The sequence below is a fragment of the Scyliorhinus canicula genome, chromosome 7, assembly GCF_902713615.1.
Source record: "Scyliorhinus canicula chromosome 7, sScyCan1.1, whole genome shotgun sequence".
In the NCBI taxonomy this organism is placed as follows: domain Eukaryota; kingdom Metazoa; phylum Chordata; class Chondrichthyes; order Carcharhiniformes; family Scyliorhinidae; genus Scyliorhinus; species Scyliorhinus canicula.
The window spans coordinates 172,659,651-172,674,340 of record NC_052152.1 but is presented as its reverse complement, the minus strand read 5'-3'; the positions used below and the strand labels follow the sequence as shown (position 1 = coordinate 172,674,340).

Sequence of the window (14,690 nt, the reverse complement as noted above, 5' to 3'; positions counted from 1 at the left end):
ACTAGAGGGCCACCTCACCAAACATTTGGGACTAAGACGAGAACATTCTGTCCAGAGATGTCATCAGAATTTCTGATGAAAAGGCATCAGCCTAAAACATTAACTATGTTTCCGTCTTTGCAGAGTTGCCTGACCTGCTGAGTATTTCCAGCATCTTCTGGTCTTATTTGAGATTTACAGCATCTGCAACATTTTGCTTCTCATTATATTTGTTTGCTAGTGCATAACACTCATAAGCAACAATGCTTTAAAATACCTGAGGCATTTTAAATTCGAGGCTGTGATGTCGCCATCTCTAGACTGTTGCATTTAGGAGAGATCCACTTTGTTTTTCGCCAAAGAAACCAGCACCAGCTTAATAAAAACCATACTCATTAAGCTTCGTCACACTTCAAAAGAGGTTAAATAGGATCCGATAGTGATTTTCTAATTGCAGTATGTTTTGAACACAGAAAGGTTGTTACCAGGTTGATTGGAATTCATTAACAGGGAGGCATATACTGAAAATTATCACACAGAAGACAATCATGTCGGGAGTTAGGAATAATTAATTAAGGGCAGCACGGTGGCACAGTGGTTAGCATTGCTGCCTACGGCGCTGAGGACCCGGGTTCGAATCCCGGCCCTGGGTCACTGTCCGTGTGGAGTTTGCACATTATTGTTTCCTCACATAGTCCCGAACTTGTAAGTACCAGAACCCAGTCCAGCTGGGCAGTTCATACTCCTCTATCAATCCCTCCAAGCTCGAAAAGCTGCCCCCCATATAGGTCCCCAAACTGCTCAATCCCCACCTGTCGCCACATCCGGAACCCAGTGGCTAGCCCCTCCCTGGAACAAACCTGTGATTTCCACAAATCGGAGCCCAAACCGAGGTCCCCTCCAAACTCAGAGGCTGCCGCCACTGTCCCCACACCCTCAGGGCCGCCACCACTACCGGACTTGTGAAGGTTTGCTTCCGTACTGTAATTTCCAGGATCCTACTGTCCGATTCACACTGGAGTCCAAGGGCATTGGCCTCGGCACCACACACACATTACTATTAAATTCTATGGTCAAGCACCATGAAATGAAATGAAAATGAAAATCGCTTATTGTCATGAGTAGGCTTCAATGAAGTTACTGTGAAAAGCCCCTAGTCGCCACATTCCGGCGCCTGTCCAGGGAGGCTGGTATGCGAATGGAACCGTGCTGCTGGCCTGCTTGGTCCGCTTGAAAAGCCAGCGATTTAGCCCAGTGTGCTAAACCAGCCCCAATATAAACTTCCATTATATATTAAATAGGTAGACAGGTGAACACAAAACCTGAAAACCATTATGTCACTGATTTTAATGAAATTATCTACTTTAAGTGTACCACATTGATTTGGAATGCCCATTATGTCTACAGGTGGTTGTTATAACCCCACGGGGACAACCTAATTAATCTCCCCCCTGAGCTTCGTGGAGTATGAGCTCCCCACCTGAGGGCAGAGGCCCATCAGATGGCCTGTTGATCCACAGGATAAAACCTGGCCCAGGTAGGAGCCGGGTTTCCAGAATAGTCCCAGGTGGGTCTTGGACTGTTACTTGTAAATACTTTTCTGAAAGCAAGGGTTGAAAATAAACCTTTTTTTGACCCTCCTTTCCAGACTCCTCCTTGACTATCATCGTGGTGCAATGTTGATAACACCAAATATGTTAGATCCCAAAATAGCACATGCTGTGGAATACTGACTGTCCTTGTAAATCAGGATATATTTCCACACAGAAGCCACTGGGTGGCTCTATAGCACAGTTATTCCCCAATATCGGAGAGATCATTTGGAATTCATATGTAATGTGCATTAACGTTGTATTCTTAAGCTAGGTTATTGTTGGCTCTGAAATCCTGTCAGCCCCCGACTGTTGAAAATATTTGGCTTAACAAGTCACAAAAGGTAACTGATTAATTAAAATGAACAAGGTGAGGTGCAAGTTGAGGTTTGTTTCCTCTCGCTGCATTGATTTGCTACCGAACCTTCCCTGCCCTTTTCTCCCAATTATTGTTCCCCCTCTCCCTAACACATCATTCTCTGTTCTCCCTCCAGGTCTAACCTCTTCCTGTTGACTTTTTCTTCACCTCACTCTTCCCTGTAACACTTTATCCATTCCTCTCTCTGTCCCTATTCTCCCCATGCTCCATCTATCAGGCACCCTTGTCTTCTCCATCGCCAATCAGATTTTCTTCTCACTGCTCCACTTTTTTTCCCCCAATTGTTGTCTCTCTCTTTCCCTCCTTCCTCCCCTTCATTCTCCCAACTGCATTGACCCTATTATTCGCTCTGCTCTCTAAACGCTGCTTGACTTGAATAGTGTATCATTGGTAATATATTAAAAATTGTGCTCGTGTTTATATCTATTTCCTTGTTGGTTCCAGTACAGGCAACTCAAGTACTGACTTAAGCAAGGCTTCAGTTTCAAATCGGACAAAATATTAGAGTAGATCATAGCAAGAGGCACAGAGGTTTTGCTGGATTCATGGGCAGTGCTGATTTGGTGGTGCATTGGTTTCTTCCTGAGAAATTCTGGAACATAGTGGAGAAGAGTTGCAGAATTCTACAATCATCCAGAGCCAACAAAGGTGCATATTTTTCTGGTTGAGGTACACATTATAGCTTGTAGAATTGGTAGCTGATACTGCAGCTAGTATTTCATATAGTCAAATACAATCGACACACAATCACCATTAAAAGAAGCTAATAAAGGCAGGATAGATGAACACATTATTTATATTATTACAATTAGTCACTTGGTACAACACTGCTGTAAAAAGAGATACCCTTGCACTTATCAGGACAGATGATAAAATGCCAAATTTCAAATTTCAAAGGGAACAACAATTTACACAACAATGAAAAAAGGGTGTTGACTGGTTAAGACATTGCCATGGCAAATGCACCAGGGAATTATTGCCCCCCCCCCCCCCCCATGCTTTTGTTTAATTCAAAAATGACAATACCTGGACATGTTCATTTTACCTGCAGAGGACAGGTTCCTGCACATGAATATAAGTAGCTGTTAGTGTGTGGTGGTGAGCCACAATGGGAGTCTGGCTGATAATCTTAAATTGTTTGTTGGAAGAGATGGAGGACGGTATCTGGGCAGAATCCCTGAGCAGAGTGAACACGACCGCAACATGCGCCAGGCTCAGCCTGGTCCAGTTTAAGGTCGTGCACCGGGCCCACATGACGGGGGCCCGGATGAGCAGATTCTTTGGGCTGGAGGACAAGTGTGCTAGATGCGTCGGAGGGCCGGCTAACCATGTACACATGTTCTGGTTGTGCCCTAAATTCAGGGCTTATTGGCAGGGATTCGCAGATGTCATGTCCTGGGTATTGAAAACTGGGGTGGTAATGAGCCCTGAGGTGGCAATCTTTGGGGTTTCGGAGGACCCGGGAGTCCAGGAAGAGAGAGAGGCCAACGTTCTGGCCTTTGCTTCCCTGGCAGCCCGGCGACGAATATTGTTAGCATGGAGGGACTCAAAGGCCGAGGGCTAAAGTATGGCTATCAGACATGGGGAGCTTTCTTGGCCTAGAGAAAGTCAAGTTTGCATTGAGAGGTTTGCTATTAGGGTTCGCCCGAAGGTGGCAGCCATTTATTGACTTCTTTGCACTATGTGTAATTTGTGTCTTGACTTTTTTTTGTACTGTACAATGTCACTTTTTCTATATGCCTAAAATACCTCAATAAAATGGTTTGTTAAAAAAGAAATGAGTTGGTTGAGCATGGTCAGTACGCTGACTGTAGCAAACAGTCAAAGGGATGTTCTATTTCATAGGATTCGCCAGTAGTAGGCATCACATCGGCACTGAAATTCATATACCACATTACTCATTTGTAGAATTACTTTTTAGCTTGATGGCAGCATCCTGTGGAAAATACCACAAGTGTTGCAATTGCGTAGTAAAAGCATGCAGTGGCTGACTTCATCGGTTGCTCAAATCTTTGAGATACCTTACCTTTCTAGGGCAATTTTAGGTAGACTGAGCACTTTTCAGGTCCAACAGTGGTGGTCTTAGCCCCGTTCATGAATATGCGTGATACACATGGAGCAATCGTCTGACGGGATTAGTCATTATTCCGCAGGATAGCTTTAGTTTGCCCTATTTCCATGTCAAGTTTGCACGGTAAGAAAGTGGTTCAGGTCCTATTCACGAGATTGAATTTTTTATGGTGCATTCTTCATGGAAGCTTCTCGACAAGCAATGAATTGCCGGCCACTCAGCACCCTTTTCTCATAGCGTATAATTGTTGCTCTCTTTGCAACTTGGCGGGTCCGATTCTCCCAAAGGGAGACAAAGTGCCGACGTCGGAGTGAAAACCGGAGTGTTTCACTTCAGCGCCGGAGGCCGCTCCTCGCCCCCTATTCTCGCACCCCCAGGGGGCTAGGAGCGGCGGTGTGTCAATTTCGCGCACCGGGCCTTGGTGCCCGCGTCAAAGCGGCGCCGCCTGAATGACGCGGCCAGCGGCGCGGGGGGGGGGGGGGGGGGGGGGGGGGGGGAGGCTGGGAAAATCGCGTGCGGGTACCAGGGCGGTGTGGCGTGAATCGCCCGGCACTCCCGCGATTCTCCCACCTGGCATGGGGGTCAGAGAATCGCGTCCGGCATTCTTCCATCTGTCCTGATGAGGGCAAGATGAAAAGCTTCAACAAAGGTCTCTTTTTTCAGCAATATTATTCATATTAAAATTCACAAACTTATAGAAAAACAGACATGCCCAAAAGACCAAAACTGGATAAGTATGGCAATCTCAGAGGACTAAAGAGGATCCTCTGCAGAGGATCACAATGGGGTGATACCATGGAGGAATTTGAACATATACGTTAGAACTCGAAGTTGAAATTTCGATTTATTATTCCTCCCTTCTCCACCAAAATACCATGAGTCACCTTTGACCCATGCTTGCCCCCTTCACTTCACCTTCCACCTGGGCAGACTCATTTGGTTCGAAATTCTGAAGGTCACGACTCGGGAGCTGTATCGGGATGCCTGATCCCAGTCATAGGCCACCAGCTTCATACCAACGAAGCTTAAGGTCCAATTTAGATGGGCCTCAAGCTGACATCTTTGGGGGTTGTTGGGAGCACATTAACCATCCGTTCCACAGTGGAAACTGGGACAATTTGCATCTCGCCTTCAATAATACCAAGTCAAGATACCTACCTTCAGCAATTCTTTATCAGCAAATGCCATGATGCCTTCGAAAATAATCACACTGGCTCCATATAATGTTTTCTGGAGGCATAAAATATGAATCAAATTGTTGCAACAAAACAGAAGTCATTTTAGTAAAATTAATTGCATTATAGATTTTAAAAGTACAGCACATACTAATTCACGCACAATGACCAGCCTTACATGATCAGTTTTGATTTGAACAATTAATTGGACTGTTCTTCCTGGCCTAATAAAGTTAGTTACAAATGTAAAATTTTACTTGAATATGATTTTCTCCTCTTTTCTTAGGCCTGCCTTCTATATCCAAATTACGGAATAGTTTCCTGATAACAGATGTCTGCCATTGATGGTTACCCAATTATCAGAAAGTGCTCAGTTTTAGGTGAAGGATTTGATTCATTCAGCCTACTTTGGCATTGTCAATCACCAGTTCCACAACTGAGATTCAGAGTGTCACAAAATTAATGCTCTTGGAATTCCACAAGGGATACCAATGCGCAAATGCTCAACAATTTTGTCTGAAATTTATCTTACATTTTAGCAGAGGTTTTGCCCAATTAATTTTAAAAGGGATAACAATTCTAGCATTTCTACACCAGCGCTCCATTGCAAAATTTCAACGCACATTTCCTTCACTCTGTAACATATGTTTGTATGTCCGAGTCATTCATTCATTGATATTATTTTAGCTATAATGTAATGGAACTAAAATATTCTGGTCCTAGTCACATTTTAAAACTAATTTTCAAACTATTTATTCACTGCAAGAGTTAAATCCTCAAGTACATTTTTGCTTGCCTTTACAATGTACTTTTCAGACAGCAGGGAGCAAAGCAAACTAATTCACTTTCTACACTTCTGTAAAGGAGGATAATAATGGAAGATCCCAAAATGGGTTCTGCAGTGCTTTCCAAAAATTGAAGAAAGTTAACGATCGCGAAGTATAACTCAAGACGTGAAATTGCAAAATACAACCATGAAAATTGTGTTGCTGCTTTTTTCCCCCAAAATTAATTTCCATTTTAGATGAATTACATGTATCAGATTAAAATCAGGAAACAAAAATCGTAGGCCAGGGTTCCCCATTCCCCCCAGCAGGAGAGTCTTGTGGCAGAGGAGGTGGCTCTACATAAGTCACCAGTGGGATCTCGAGGTCCCGCAGAAGTCTGAGGCATTTTGTATGCATTGCCCACGACACCGCTGGGGAACCAAGGAATCCTGCCGATAAAAAATACTGAAATACTGAGTGCTCTGCAAGGACTAACTCAATTCCTGACTCCGCAAAGCCTACCTGTCTTCTACAAGTCAGGAGTGTGATGGAATATTCCATAATTCACAAATGATTATAGCTCGAATAGCACACAGGAAGTCTGACACCATCCAAGACAAAGCAAGCAGCCTCCTTGATACCCCATACACCATCTTACGCACTGGCTTCCTTCACCATCAGTGAAATAATTGCTGCAGCATGCATGTTCAACCAAATGCAGTGCAGCAAATTGTCTTGGTTTCCTCAAGGGGAGGCAGTGGCTAGTGGTATTGTTGTTGGACAAGTAATCCAGAGACACAAGAGTGGATGGGCAGGCACTCTTTCCCAGGGTGGAGGGGTCAGTCACTAGGGGGCATAGGTTTTAAGGTCTGCGGGACAAAGTCTAGAGGAGATGTGCGAGGCAGGTTTTTTTTTTACACAGAGGATGGTGAGTGCCTGGTATGTGCTGCCAGGGGAGGTTGTGAAAGCAGATAGATTAATGGCGTTCAAAAGGCATCTCAATAAATACATGGGCAGGATGGGTATGGAGGGATATGACACTAGGAAGTGCTGAGGGCTTTGGCCAAGGGTGGTACAATGACCCGTACAGGCTTGGAGGGCCGAAGGGCCTGTTCCAGTGCTGTACTGTTATTTGTTCATTCTCTGGTGACCCGGGTTCAAATCCCGGCATGGCAGATGGTGAAGTGTGAATTCAGTAAAAGAAATCTGGAATTAAAAATGGACATGAAACCATTGTCGATTATCGTAAAAACCCATCTGGTTCACTCATGCCCTTTAGGGAAGGAAATCTGTCGTTTGGCCTACATGTGACTCCGGACGGGTGGCACAGGCGTTAACACTGCTGCCTCACAGCTCCACGGTCCCAGATTCAATTCCGGCCTTGGGTGACTGTGTGGAGTTTGCACTTTCTTTCCGTGTCTGTGTGGATTTCCTTCAGGTGCTCTGGTTTCCTCCCACAGTCCAAAGATGTGCAGGTTAGGTGGACTGGCCATGCTAAATTGCCCCTTAGTGTCAAAAAGGTTAGATTGGGTTACGGGAATAGGGTAGAAGCCTGGGCTTAAGTAGGGTCCTCTTCCCAAGGGCCGGTGCAGACTTGATGGGCTGAATGGCTCATTCTGCACTGTAAATTCTATGATCTATGGACTGCAGTGGTTCAGTAAATGGCTTACTACTCATTCTGAAAGGTAATTAGGAATTGGCAACATGTGCTGGCATTGCCAGCAATGCCCATATCCCAGGAACAAATAAAAACATTTGCTTCAAATGGAGCCATCTGCTCGAATCCATTTTCCCTATTTTCTTTCCAGTATTCCTTTATGTTCTCCTTTCAAATATTTATCCAATTAATTTGTATTCCTACCTCTGCCTCAGCAGCCACAAGTGGCAAAGAACTATCTGTTCTCAAAACCCTTTTGAATAAAAATAAATTCTAATCTCATCCTTCATTCTGAACCTGAGCAACTTGCTACTAATTAGCCAAGTGATGGAAACATAACTTCACTGCTAATCTTCTCAAACCCTTCATAATTCTGTAAACTTCAATTCGATTCCTTTTGGTCCCAGTGAAAAAAAGTCTCAATTGAATCATTAACCAACCACATTTTGCCAACACGTGGGAGGAAAAGATGCAGTGTGAAGATCAAAATAACATCTCATAACTGAGATTTATTAAAGTCAAGCAAAATGAGAAGTACATTGTTTGCAAAACCAGAGGGTCGCATTTCTGGTTACATTCTAATGAATCTTCATTCGTCCCCCCCCCCCCGCCCCCAAGGACTGTAATATTTTCCTTTAATAGGACACCCTGGGTGGAATTTTGAAGCCCTATTGCAGCAGGGGGAGGAGCCATGCAATGTGGCAAGGTGCTCAAAGTCCATTGATTTCAGAGTGACTGGAAAATCCTGCCGCCGTAAAACTCCGCCCCGGAACCGCATAAAAGCTATCGCATTAACAGATACGATGTACAAATCCTTCCCCATGTCTTTCACTCTGTATTAAAATATGTGCTAAAATTAGTTTCTTTCTTTAGGAATATGGCAAACGCTTTGCTTCAATTGGTCATTCGTTTTCCTTTCCCATTCCTCTTGAGCAGTTCCCGTTTCGCTGCGCACGGAGCTTACCCATTCTTTCTTCCTACAGCAGGACGCAAAATCATACACAGGGATTTTTATACTTTTCCCTTGTTTCAGTTTCCTGAGAGTGGACACAATGAGATCAAAGTCAAAGGCATCAGGATGGTCAAAATTATATTCATTGTTGGCAGCTCGCACCAGCTGCTCTTCGGTGAGCACCTGCAGGGGGAAGAAAAGGATCCTGAGTGTGACACACATTACAGCAATAGTTGCAGGAATAGATATGTTGTTGTGACCCTCACAGTGCACGGGTAAAGTGCTATTTATAATATTCTGCTAGAAGGTTACCAGCCGGCTGTTGGGACATGGACCAGAATTCCCAGCTGTTGGGATTCTCTTTTCCCTCCGGCAGTGCATCCCCCCCCCCCCCCTCCCCGCTCAAGGGTTTTCCAGAGGCGTGGGGTGGCTTCAATGCAAAATCCCATTAACAAGCAGAAGGAAGCAAGAATTCCACTACCAGCGAGCGGGAAATATACGTGGCTGGGGGGCCAGAGAATGCAGCCCATGACATACACGTACCTTTAACGCAGTGTATCTTAATCTGATGTCAATCACTAGCACCTCGACAGGGCGTGATACAGTCTGGAGTGGAAAACCTACATTGCAATATTTAATCTGATAAATAAATATGAACGATTTTCTCCCTGCATTCTCAGTATTCTATCCCATTGATTCCCCAATCAAAGGTTTCCTGTTCTGTGCTGTGTGTGTTGGGGAGGGAGGGGGGGGGGGGGGTGTTGCACCTGGAATAGCAACAGATTAAGGAACTAGAATTTAAAAGTCAAAAAACAAACGCACCTTGTAAAAGGAATCCACAGATAGAAGCACGACCCAGGGAACATCCAAAGCTTCTATTATCTTTCTGGCCACGGTAGTTTTCCCTGAAGCACTACCACCGCACAATCCTAAAAAAGTAACACAATATGTTGCTGCTAGTTTTCTGGACCAGGAACAAAATATCTACACATTTAACCTTCCTCTTGCGTGTGATCTCTTGGCTGCAAATCCCACTTTGAATCCCATGACTAAGAGGTTAGTGAATATACCCTTGTCTTTGGGTCGTCTCCTCTTCCACTTCATGTAAAGCATGGCTTTAATGATCAGCCATGGTTGCATTGAATGGCAGGGCAGGCTTGAGGGCCCTGGTGAGGGGCCACCGATCTGCGGGCGGGCCTGTACCATGGGGGCACTTTTCCCTTCCGCCACGGCCGCTGTAAACGTCTGCCATGTCGGCGCGGAGAAGAACACCCTTCTCATGCGCTGGGATCACGGCAGCTCCCGCGCATGCGCCAACTCGCGCCGGCCGGCGGAGTCCCTTTGGCGCCGGTTGGCATGACGCCAATACCGCCACCGCCGGCCCAGGAGGATTCTGCACTTTCTGAGCGGCCCGCACCGGAGTGGTTCGCGCCACTCCTCGGCACCGGTACTACCTGCCCAGCCGGATACCGGAGAATCTCGGCCATTATTTTTAAACAGTGACCCCCCTCATTGATTCACCCTCAAGAAGAAAGATTCTCTCCATATCACCATGTTAAGACCCCTCAGGATCTTAAAGGTTGTGCAGGTTAGATAGATTGGCCATGATAAATTGCCCTTAGGTTTGGTGGGGTTATTAGATTACGCGGATAGGGTGGAGGTGTGGGCTTAAGTGGGGTGCTCTTTTCGACAGCTGGTGCAGACTCGACTGGCCGAATGGCCTCTTTCTGCACTGTAAATTCTATGGTTTCATGGTTGTGATTAAATCGCCTCTTACTCTTCTAAACTCTAGTGGATGGAAATCTAACCTCTCCAACCTTTCTTGTTGTTAAAATTATTTATTAAACATGAATAAATTGGATGATAAAATACTCCTTTTATTAAAATTACACTCCGTTTTTAAGATTATTATGAATTGCAAAGTACATCTTGAGCTACAATGTTCCCATTAACACAAAATCCTTTTTAAGCACACAAGATGATTGTGCTAAAACACACTTCTCTGAACCCAAGTGAATGTCTATGGATTTCTCCTCAAAATCCCCTTAGATGCTTCTTTTCCTGTGATCCACCTTGTCTCACTGAACTCCAGCGTCCTTGTCTCAACTGAACTCCAGCGTCCTTGTCTCAACTGAACTCCAGCTTCCTTGTCTCACTGAACTCCAGCTTCCTTGTCTCAACTGAACTCCAGCTTCCTTGTCTGACTGAACTCCAGCTTCCTTGTCTCAACTGAACTCCAGCTTCCTTGTCTCACTGAACTCCAGCGTCCTTGTCTCAACTGAACTCCAGCTTCCTTGTCTCACTGAACTCCAGCTTCCTTGTCTCACTGAACTCCAGCTTCCTTGTCTCACTGAACTCCAGCTTCCTTGTCTCACTGAACTCCAGCTTCCTTGTCTCACTGAACTCCAGCTTCCTTGTCTCAACTGAACTCCAGCTCCACACTAATGATTTCAAATTCTGCTTTCAAAAATTCCACTTTCAAATCTTTTTTCTCTTCGCTGCTTCCATCAAGATTCTACACCTCTTGTCTTCAGCTTTCCTTTGTTTTAAAGGCTTTCACACAAATTTCAAAAGCCACCAATTCCCACAATAACTTCAAATAATGTCTCCCAGACTGTAGTAATTTCTCAGAAACGTTAGCACTACTGCAGATATCTTTGTGGCCTCTCACAATCCAATGCCTTTTCAACTCTCACTTTATTGATTCCCAGTTTCCTCTATTCTGTCAACTCCAAGCTTCCTAGAAACTTTGTGGGCAGGATTCTCCGTTGCCCGACACCGAAATTGGGAATGGCGAGCGGGTGGAGAATAGCCCCATTTTTTTAGTGCAGCTGGACTTTAGATTTCCAGCGTCTGTTTTCTTAAACATTACTTCATAGTATGGCTTTTTCTCCAGCCAACTGAGGAAGATGTCCTCCATTAGCCTTCTAAAACCAACCGTTTCCAGCAGAGTTCTGAGACTCACCTTTTCTCTCACTACCTGGGCTGGATTCTCCAGTTGCCAACGCCAAAATCGCATTCAGCAAACGGCCGGTGAATTCAAATTTTCAACCAAATCAGCGGCGGTGCCACTTTTGTGATGCTTCGCCCCCTCCAAAGCGTCGTACTCACAGATTATGCCGCGCCACGTATTGGCAGCCTCAGGACATTGCCCGAGGCCTGCCCCCATGGGTCTCTCACGGTCTCATCCATGAGACTTCAGCGCGGCGGCTGCAGACTCAGTCCAGCGCCGCCACAGTCGGGGGAGGGCCGATCCGCGGGCGGGGGGGGGGGGGGGGACATTATTGTGGGCTGGGGGCACTGTGGCGGGGTGGTCCATGGTGTGTGAGCCGGCCAAAGGGGGGGGGGGCACTATTTCGCGGGCCAGGTCCTCAGGCTGCGTCCACCATGTAGCACGGCACCGGGCACATGTGCGCCCACGGACCCGGCAGTTCTCCGGGGCATATCAGCAGCTAGAGCCGGGTGCTCTACACTGCCATCCTGCTAGCCCCCCAGCAAAATGGGGAACCAATGGCCATTTTGCACCAGTTTTTCTGGCGGAAAACGCCACCGTTCCCATACTGCCATGGGCACATAGCCCCAGAATCGGAGAATCCAGCCCCTTATCTCCAATTGCAATCAAATTAGCTAAACTAAAGCTCGACATCTTTACCTTACAAGGCCACAGTTGCTAAGCAACACTACTGGTTTATTTCCTCTTCACGTCATAGCCATCTCCAAGCCCAATTGAATCACAGTTGGGACTGAACCAACCCCCAAACATTTCACCCTTCCATGGGCAGAAACATTAAATTAAACCACTTATAACAATACCTTATTTCCAATGTTTACCACAACACATTTTTTGAAGTCCTTCTTGCAATTTGGGTGTCGCTGGCTGGGCTAGCATTTGCTGCCCATCCCAGAGTGGCCTTGAACTGAGCAGTTTGCTCAGCCAATTCAGTGGGGGGCAGTTAAGAGTCAACCGCATCGCTGTGTGGGTCCGGAGTCACATGTAGGCAGACCGGATAAGAAAGACAGATTTCCTTCCCTGAAGAACATTAGTGAGCCGGCCGGGTTTTTACGACAAACAACAATGGTTTCATGGTCATCATTAGACTTTCAATTCCAGATATTTATTGGATTCAATTTCCACCATCTGCCATGGTGGGATTTGTACCCAGGACCCCAGAGCATTATCCTGGGTCTCTGAATTACTAGTCCAGTGACAATACCACAATGCCACTGTCTCCCCTAGCAACCTCTTAAAACTCCCTTTATTTTCCTAACGCAAGCTCTAATACCAGTAATTAATATCAGCTTGGTTCAGCTGGAAACACTTCCATCTCACATCCTGACATTTGGGGATTCACACCATGTAGAATTGAGACCATAATTTAGATTGTTATTCAGTCCAGTGCTGAGGTTGTATTGCATTGTCAGAGGTGCGATATTTCCACACAAGACTGCTTGTTACCTCTGGTTAAAGATTCCATGATGTTACTCAAAGAGCAGGGAGTTTTCCTGATATCCTGAAAAGAAACTCCTCTCTCAACCACAAATTAAAAAAAAAAAACTTTCCTCTCGATACACACCATCTGTTTATAGAATTTTGCCATGCACAAAATGGCTTTCACATTCACATAACTACAGTAATTCATTCAATATCTGCTGATTCTTCATTCTGGCAGTTTTTTCTCAGTGGTGGTTGGTCTTTGCCTTCCATTTGCTGGGGCAAAGAGAGGGGGGCGGTCCCCGGTCTACCTCAGCTGGAACAGGAACTGAACCCACGCTGTTGGTGATATTTTGAACCACCCACTAACCATCTAGCCAACAGTCTCCCATCCACAGTTACTGCACTTCAGATTAACTCAATGTTTGTGAAGGTTTCTAAGAGGCATGATAAGGCATTATTTGAAATATAATATTTATTTTATCATAGTTTTCCTCAAGCTAGCGGACGGAGAGTGGCTTTTTCCCTTAAAAATGAGACAGCATCCATTTTTGTTCGTGCATTAAATATATAGAAAATTAGCTACATTCCAGCTTTACATCAACACAAAAGGAATTATCCTATTATGTTGTTAATGCAGCCACTCCCACCAACTGAAATGCACCCAGCAAATGATAAATGTATGTTTGTCATTTTATTCATTTCCAGCAATGAGACACGTAAAGGGAAAGCTGAAGTCTAAATGATGGACCACATTTGATGCATCCAAGTCTGGTAATTGAAGAGCTCAACAGAAGCCCTGAAGATTCCAGAAGGCAGCAGAAGGTTGGTGATTCTATGCTACGGGCTGTTGGGGCAAAGGCTTCCCTTTGAGCGGTAGTGTTCTGTTTGGCATGGCTGAGAAGCTGAAATTGTGCTTGTAAGTTAATGTTTTAGTGTACTCAGGAATCCGGGGGAACGGAATCTCAGGCGACAAGATTGAAACCTTGTGAGGTGATCCGTCGTTGAAGCCATCAGAGTTGGAGCGACCTTTAGAGACAATTCCAAGGCGAGATCTTCGAAGTTGAAGATTGGAAACCCTCATGAGAAGGACGGGAGTTTCAGTGAGATTGGTTGACTCACAGCGAGACTAATATTTGTGTGGGTTACTGAGAAATCCGTGGAATCATTTTTGGTCGTATTTGCCAACTGATGTGCAGCGTGTTGTGCTCGACCACCAATGGCTTGTTAATTCATATGTATCTCATAATAACCCTGAATATTAGAGTACATGATAGATATTGTAAATTGTTTCATCTTTCTGACCTTGTATAGTAAAAGGCTTACTTGTGTTTGTTAAGGACCTGTGGAATCTTGTGACTTTATTCTATTAGCAAGTGTCTTGAATCTCAAACTTTGTCAACTTTAAACAAAATGTTAACTCTTTCCAAAAGTTTGGGGGCCTGACCTAGGATCATAACACAATGTTCTCAGAACATAAAGAGCCTCATCACAAGCAATCCTATTCAAGACGTTTGGCAGGTAGATAGTTGAGGTTTGATCTATCCAACCAATTAGTTGTTAATGTAGTGATGAAATGATGGAACCCATTGAAAGAAAGTATAAGTAAAGACGGGCAGTGTCAAACTTACATGATCCATCATTGGTTATCATGATCTATGGCTATCATTGATAAGTCAGTGAGGT

General features: G+C 45.0%; 1 protein-coding gene across 2 annotated transcripts in view; it reads right to left on the bottom strand.

Moving 5' to 3' along the window:
* Positions 1–14,690, bottom strand: part of LOC119969546 (uridine-cytidine kinase-like 1) — a 134,173-nt gene that overhangs the window by 71,603 nt on the left and 47,880 nt on the right. For both annotated transcript variants that reach the window (XM_038803299.1, XM_038803298.1), the window contains exons 3-5: positions 9,395–9,501; positions 8,585–8,755; positions 5,180–5,251 (exon numbers count right to left, since the gene is read on the bottom strand). In XM_038803299.1, coding sequence (XP_038659227.1) covers positions 5,180–5,251; positions 8,585–8,755; positions 9,395–9,501 — 350 coding nt within the window. The remainder of the gene's footprint in view (positions 1–5,179; positions 5,252–8,584; positions 8,756–9,394; positions 9,502–14,690) is intronic.